An 8,074-nucleotide genomic window follows, 5' to 3' on the forward strand; every position below is an offset into this window, starting at 1 on the left:
CCTCTCGCTCCCCCTCCCCCGCCACCTCCTCGTCGCTCCCCCACCCTCTCTCGCCTCCCCCACCCTCTCGCTCCCTCCCACCCTCTCTCCCCTCCCCCCACCCTCTCCCGCTCCCCCCACCCTCCCACGCTCCTTCCACCCTCTCGCTCCCCTCTCTCTCCCCTCCCCCCACCCTCTCTCTCCCCCTCCCCCCCACCCTCCCTCCGCTCCCCCACCCTCTCGCTCCCCCCCACCCTCTCTCCCCTCCCCCCCACCCTCTCTCCCCTCCCCCCACCCTCTCTCCCCTCCCTCTCTCTCTCCTCCCCCACCCTCTCTCTCTCTCCTCCCCCACCCTCTCTCTCTCTCTCTCCTCCCCCACCCTCTCTCTCTCTCCTCCCCTCCCCCCTCTCTCTCTCCTCTCCTCCCCACCCACCCTCTCTCTCTCTCTCCTCCCCACCCTCTCTCCTCCCCTCCCCCACCCTCCCTCTCTCCTCCCCCTCCCCCACCCTCCCTCTCTCCTCCCCCTCCCCCACCCTCCCTCCTCCCCTCCCCCACCCTCCCTCTCTCCTCCCCTCCCCCACCCTCCCTCTCTCCTCCCCCACCCTCCCTCTCTCTCTCCTCCCCCACCCTGTCTCTCTCCTCCCCCACCCTCTCTCTCTCCTCCCCCACCCTCTCTCTCCTCCCCCACCCCCTCTCTCTCCTCCCCCACCCCTCTCTCTCTCCTCCCCCCACCCTCTCTCTCTCCTCCCCCCCACGCTCTCTCTCCTCCCCCACCCTCTCTCTCTCCTCCCCCACCCTCTCTCTCTCTTCTCCCCCACCCTCTCTCTCTCTTCTCCACCACCCCGCTCTCTCTCTTCTCCCCCACCCCTCTCTCTTCTCCCCCCCACCCCTCTCCCCTCCTCTCTCTTCCACCCCACCCTCTCTCTCTCTCTCCTCCCCCACCCTCTCTCTCTCTCTGCCCCACGATTTCCCGAGGCTCTCTCCCCCCCCCACCCCCCGCGATTTCCCGAGGCTCTCCCCCCGCGATTTCCCGAGGCTCTCCCCCCCCCGCCATTTCCCGAGGCTCTCCCCCCCCGCGATTTCCCGAGGCTCTCCCCCCCGCGATTTCCCGAGGCTCTCCCCCCCGCGATTTCCCGAGGCTCTCCCCCCCCGCGATTTCCCGAAGCTCTCCCCCCCCCCCGCGATTTCCCGAGGCTCTCCCCCCCGCGATTTCCCGAGGCTCTCCCCCGCGCGATTTGCCGAGGCTCTCTCCCCCCCCCCGCCCCCGCGATTTCACGAGGCTCTCCCCCCGCGATTTCCCGAGGCTCTCCCCCCTGCGATTTCCCGAGGCTCTCTCCACCCCGCCCCCCGCGATTACCCGAGGCTCTCCCCCCCCCCCGCGATTTCCCGAGGCTCTCCCCCCCGCGATTTCCCGAGGCTCTCCCCCCCGCGATTTCCCGAGGCTCTCTCCACCCCGCCCCCCGCGATTACCCGAGGCTCTCCCCCCCCCCCGCGATTTCCCGAGGCTCTCCCCCCCGAGATTTCCCGAGGCTCTCTCCCCCCCGCCCCCCGCGATTTCACGAGGCTCTCCCCCCGCGATTTCCCGAGGCTCTACCCCCCCGCGATTTCCCGAGGCTCTCTCCACCCCGCCCCCCGCGATTTCACGAGGCTCTCCCCCCGCGATTTCCCGAGGCTCTCCCCCCCCCGCGATTTCCCGAGGCTCTCTCCACCCCCGCCCCCCGCGATTTCCCGAGGCTCTCCCCCCCCCCGCGATTTCCCGAGGCTCTCCCCCCCGCGATTTCCCGAGGCTCTCCCCCCCGCGATTTCCCGTGGCTCTCCCCCCCGCGATTTCCCGAGGCTCTCCCCCCCCCGCGATTTCCCGAGGCTCTCCCCCCCACGATTTCCCGAGGCTCTCCCCCCCCGCGATTTCCCGAGGCTCTCCCCCCCCCCGCGATTTCCCGAGGCTCTCCCCCCCCCCCGCGATTTCCCGAGGCTCTCCCCCCGCGATTTCCCGAGGCTCTACCCCCCCCGCGATTTCCCGAGGCTCTCCCCCCCCCGCGATTTCCGGAGGCTCTCCCCCCCCGCGATCTCACGAGGCTGTGTGCTGGCGTCACGGGGGCCGTGCGCATGCGTGCCGGCGTCAAGGCATGCGTGGTTGCCGTTTAAAAAAAAAAAGCCAGAGCGGGCTCTCGCGGGCGGGCGCCGCATGCGCGGTCAGTGCCAGCACCGCGAGGCGGCACGCGGGGAGTAGGCATGGAAACCCCGCGGGCTGGCGGCCGTTAGAGCGGGGAGCAGGCAGGGAAACCCCGCGGGCTGGCAGCCGTTAGAGCGGCTCACTTCGGGCTCCGACACCGTCAAACCTGAGAGGGGGAAGTAGAGAGAGACAGAGAGGGAAGAGGAGAAGGAGAGAGAGGGAAGAGGAGAAGGAGAGAGAGGGAAGAGGAGAAGGAGAGAGAGAGAAAGGAAGAGAGAGAGATAGAGAAATTTTTGGAGCTTCAGGCCTGCCTGCAGCGGGCCTGGAGACCAGCACCGAGTCCCCCCTGCGCGAGGGTGAGGAGGAGGGAGGGGGGGTTGCTAAACACAATATAAAACTGAAATAAATTGTTAATTAATTCCCTAACACATAATTCAAATATTTACCTTAGTTCCCTAACACACAGAAAGTGTGGGGGAAAAATTGTGGAAAATCAAGATGGCGGCCACTCACCTTGGTTCAGAAGGATAAGGCCCGCCCACACACGCACCGATTGGTCGACCGGTCAGGTCACCGAAGCGTAGGATTGGTCAATCGTCGAGTCACTCGACACTCAACTGTAGGAAGACCTCGACGTCACACGGTCGCTAATGAGATGCTAATGAGCGGAACGCTGAACGTTTTTGGGATACCGCGGGCGGGATTTTTGTCCGGCCGAAACGTAAATACGCCGATGACCGGTCCGGAATCGCAAGCTTTCTTTTGAGGCGACGCGCGCGTCGGTACGCTCTGTAACTTCCAAACGTATAGAGACCAGGCGGACAGACAGACAGACAGACAGACAGAAGAGCCGCTTTATATATATAGATATAGATTCCTGTGACTACTTCTTATTGTCTTATAGCTGACAGTCTCTTGGATGCGAGTGTGGATTTTATTCTGTATCTGTCAATCTCTGGAATGTGAGTGTTGTTTTATTTCACTATCTTCTGTTTCTGGTATGCAAGTCTTGGATTTATTATGCACCTGTGATCTTCTGGTAAGTGAGTGTGAGTTTCACTTTGTATCTGACAGTCTCTGGTATGTGAGTGTGAGTTTCACTCTGTATCTGACAGTCTCTGGTATGTGATTGTGGTATTATCTCTGTAAATGTCAGTTTCTAGTACCTGAGTGGGGTTTTATGCTGTACCTGTCAGTTTCTGTTATATGAGTAAGGGTTTTAATCAGTTACTGCCTGTTTCTGTTATGGAAGTGTGGAGTTTCTGCCAGTCTTTGCTTGTGGGTGTGGGTGACAGTCTCTGGGATGTGAGTGCAAGTTTCCCCCTGTACCTGTCACTCTCTGGGATGTGAGTGCGAGTTTCACTCTGTATCTGTCAGTCTCTTTTAAATGTGCATTGAATTTATCTATAGCTGTCAACCTGGTATATGAATGTGGGATTTCTCCTAGCAATATCCATCTCTAGGATGTGTGTGTGGATTATCCTCCAACGCAGTTTCCAGTATATTGATGTATTGTTTTGTCTGTCAGTTTCTGGTGTGATTCTGTAATTTACTATGTACCTGACTGTCTCTGCTTTGAGAATGTCTGCTTTATTATGTTGCTGTCAGTTTTTGCTACTGTTTGAGAGTGTGGGATTGATTCTGTATCTGTCAGACTTGTAATGTATGTGAGTTTGAGAATTATTATGTAAATGACAGTCTATTGTACTGTACTATTCTTGCTCTGTGTGAATGTTGGATTGCAATCATTCTCCACCTGTGTGGAGTTTGTAATGCTAGTTTGTGATCATAAGTGACTGTCTCAGGATTTGGTTCAGTCCATTATCTCCGAATCTCTGGTCTTCTATGGTAGTTGTTGGGTTTGATAGTCCATGTACTGCCAGCAGCGAGCATTGACTCCATATCAGTGTCTATCTGTTCGTGTGTGTGAGTAAGGGAGTGAAAATGGATCTGCCTATCATTGCAATGTGTTTGGGCTTTGAAATAACATCTTATTCTGCTGCTGCAAGTGACATAGAAACATAGAAGATAGGAGCAGGATTAGGCCATTCAGCCCCTCAAGCCTGCTCTGCCATTCAATGTGATCATGGCTGATCATCCAAATTAAGTACCCTATCCCTGCTTTCTCCCCATATCCCTTGATCCCCTTAGCCTTAAGAAATATATCTAACTCCTTCTTGAATATATTAAATGAATTGGCCTCAACCGTCTTCTGTGGTAGTGAATTCCACAGGTTCAACACTCTCTGGGTGAAGAAATTCCTCCTCAACTCAGTCCTAAATGGCTTACCCCTGGTTCTGGACGCCCCTGCCATCGGGAACATCCTTCCTGCATCTATTCTGTCTAGTCCTGTTAGAATTTTTTGAGTTTCAATGGGATCCCCTCTCATTCATCTAAATTCTCGCGAATATAAGACTAATCGACCCAATCTCTCCTCATACGTCATTCCTGCCAACCCAGGTATCAGTCTGGTGAATCTTCACTGCACTCCCTCCATGGCAAGAACATCCTTCCTCAGATAAGGCCATCCTTCCTCAGATAAGGACAACATTCCTCAGATAACGACTGTGAGATTCATAATGTAACTCTGGAAATTCGGATCAAAGTGGGACTGTTCCTGCTGCCTGTGATAATAGGACTGAGGCCAGTTCTGTGTTTCTGCGCACTGTGAGTGATAATGTACTTACTCTGTGTGAGAAGGAGCTGCCTGCACTGTTCCTTGCATTCCGGGTGGAGGAAAGATCCTATTCATGCGGGCGCATTGAAGTATTTTGCTATGAGAATAATAATACGAGATTAATATTAGTTATAAGATAACGACAGGTTCCAGGAGAATATAAAAAGAGTTCTAATTAATGTGTTTGTTTGCAATAAGGTAAATTATCTGGCGAGGGGAAACCGCGATACAAACAGTGCCATTGTTTGACCTCACTGCAGCACAGCGGCACTCAGATTCTCCACACCAGGTGTGTAGGACGGTTCTACAGTAAGTTATCAGCATCCAGACACAACCCAAACCCAGCACTGGACCAGGAATTGGACCACCCCATTGCACAGTCCAGGGTTTCATTTCCCATTCCAATGGGGCTACCTATAAAATTCAGAATGGCTTTCTGGAATATAACCACAGGTACCTGGGCTGTACAAAGAATTGTTTTCAATCCATAGAAACCGAGATGAGGGCCTGTGCAATTAACAGAATATCTCAGTGCCCGGATCCTGATGTATCTGAGAGAGCTGCAATGTATCTCTCGATCACCAGCAGCACTGTTCTGGAGAACTCAAAGCATCGAAAGTAAATAACCGATTTTTGAAATGTGATCTTTCTCCTGCTGCCTGCAATACGCTCAGTGTTCTGTTTCCATTCAGCTTTTATATATCAGACAGATGGTGTGACGGGGAACCGGATCTTTCCACCTCACAATAGGTTAAACCGAGCTGCTGTGACAAGAGGCCAACTTGTGAGATTATTCTCCTTCTGAAGTTTGCTTTCTGCACAGATACTGTCGGGGATTGTGAAATGCAAGGGTTTAAGTAAAGTCATTGGATGGACTGTAATGTCTCCAGTTCTAACTCTCGGAGCCCGCTGTAACCTGAGGCTACTTCGGATTGGTCGCTTGATTGAAATCTCATTACCTTAACAAAAATAACTATTGGCCTCAATTAAAGAATTTATAAATTAATCTTGAAACAATCCGCTAAATTCAAAAAAGTAAATACTTTTGTTTATAATTAATAAATTCGACAGAGACAGATTTTAAAATGCGGCAGTTTCCCTATTTGTCTGATAATGTCATCACCAGATTGATAGGACGTTAGCCGGAATGAATAAACTGACAATCAGTGCATTAAACAGGCGGCTCCTTCAGAGAGGCTGTGGGTGGCTTTTAAACGAGCCGTTGTGTTTTTTTTTGTCAGTAAATTGTGGAGTTTTACTTGGAGCTGGCGTTCTTGGCCACCCCGTGCTTGGCCAGTTTCCCCGGACAGCCCCAGACTCACGGCGGTCTGGATGTGTGGACACAATCCGCACTCTCCAAACTATTAGAGGTTGGTGCCATCTACTGGCCGACAGCGAGTGCTGCAACAAGAGACAATGATTCAGCAGAAGCCATTTTGATTTCGACAGATACCTCAGTACCCTGTTTATGTTCCGCTTAAAACTATTGCCAAGTCGTTTATTGGTCCAGCTGAAAACTCCAAACAACCATTAAATGCTGGAAAAACTGAGCAGGCCAGGCAACTTCCGTGGAAAGAAATTAGAGTCAACGTTTCGGGTCAAAACCCTTTATCAAGACGAAAGAGGCACAGGGAATGAAATAGATTAAGGGGCTGGGAGACAACAAAAGAGAAGAGAGATTAAGAGGTATTCAAAACGAGACGAGATGGTGATAGGACTAGTGGAGACAAAAGACAGCTCTAGATTAGGTGTGAAATGCGCTGGCAGAATGCGAGACAGCTGCCATCCGCAGTATTTTGCTTTCGAACCATTAAATGCAGATGGACGCGCTCACCCGATTCTAGTGTGAACAATGTGGTTGATCATTGAGTGTGGGATAGACACTTCCTCTGTCATTCTGGTACTATGTGCCAATGTGGGATTCACTGCTGAATATGGGATAGACACTGTATCTGTCACTCTCTGGTACTGTCAGTGTGGGGTTGATAGGTGAGTATAGGAAAAGCACTACCACTCACTCACTGGTACTGCATGTGAGTGATCGAGTATTCGTTCATACAGGATAGCAATTGTATCTGTCACTGTTACTATGTGGCAGCGTTTGATGGGCAAAAGAATTTCAAAGTAGATTTTAAGATTTAACTTGTTAAATCAGACCTCGTATAATCGTGACCCATATAACAGGACAGTAACCAGCCCTTTCAAAGATTATGTGGGTGGCTCTGAAAAGAGCCTTTGGGTTATTAGATTGAATCTTATTCGCTTTACTTGCTCTTGGAGCTGGCAGTGCTGGTTTTCTTGGGCAGCAGCACCGCCTGGATATTAGGCAACACCCCGCCCTGAGCGATGGTCACCCCTCCCAACAGCTTGTTGAGCTCCTCGTCGTTGCGGACGGCCAGCTGCAGGTGTCTGGGGATGATGCGGGTCTTCTTGTTGTCCCGGGCCGCGTTGCCAGCCAGCTCCAGAATTTCAGCGGTCAGATACTCGAGCACAGCAGCCATGTAGACCGGGGCTCCGGCACCCACACGCTGAGCATAGTTGCCCTTTCGCAGGTGCCTGTGAACACGGCCCACAGGGAACTGCAATCCGGCCCGGGATGAGCGAGACTTGGCCTTGGCCCGAGCTTTACCGCCGGTTTTTCCTCTTCCAGACATTTCCACAATCAACACCGTCAGAGAAAGAATGAAAATCTCCTCCCACATCTGCCTTTCTTATACCTTCTGGAGGAATGCAGACAGCGTACTTGTGATTGGTCGCACTGTGGTGAATTTCATTGGTGTTTTCCGGTGACCATTCACAGTCTGCTTTTCCCACCAATGAAAAGAGGGCGGAAATAACTGCCTCAACAGTCAGACCTCCAACGATTTTTGAAATTTCAAAAGCCCCGCCAATAATTTATAAATTGAGGATTATTATGTTAATAAATTCACCATTAGCCAAAGATTTCCAAGCACGTTTTATTCCCGTTTGTCTTATTCCATATTTCCTTTGCACAGTCCGGGCTGTGACAATCAGCCTGTTCAATTTCAGAATGTAACGGGAGGGAATCAACCCCCATTGGTTCTGTAAGCGGACACATTCCAGCTCAATCTTTGTAAAAGTGAGGTTTCAATAATTGTCGATGGATCCTTTGCACAGGCGGGAGTGAAAACAGAACCGGGAGTCCTCTGGAAAGAGAAGAGGGACAGTGTTCAATCTGCCCCCGTTCCAGTCTCTGTTAGAACTCCCATTCTGGGCTGTTACAT

The 8,074-nt window shown here is 52.5% G+C and overlaps 1 protein-coding gene across 1 annotated transcript; it reads right to left on the reverse strand.

Moving 5' to 3' along the window:
* Positions 1-7,043: 7,043 nt before the first annotated feature.
* LOC147098378 (histone H2A-like) lies at positions 7,044-7,519 on the reverse strand. The gene has a single exon (XM_085970024.1). It carries the CDS (start codon positions 7,481-7,483, stop codon positions 7,094-7,096), a length of 390 nt encoding a protein of 129 aa, XP_085826150.1. The 5' UTR covers positions 7,484-7,519; the 3' UTR covers positions 7,044-7,093.
* Between the last annotated feature and the right edge of the window lie 555 nt (positions 7,520-8,074).

Source organism: Somniosus microcephalus, chromosome 29 (genome assembly GCF_052327205.1).
Source record: "Somniosus microcephalus isolate GS21.2 chromosome 29, FLI_Smic_1.0, whole genome shotgun sequence".
NCBI lineage: Eukaryota > Metazoa > Chordata > Chondrichthyes > Squaliformes > Somniosidae > Somniosus > Somniosus microcephalus.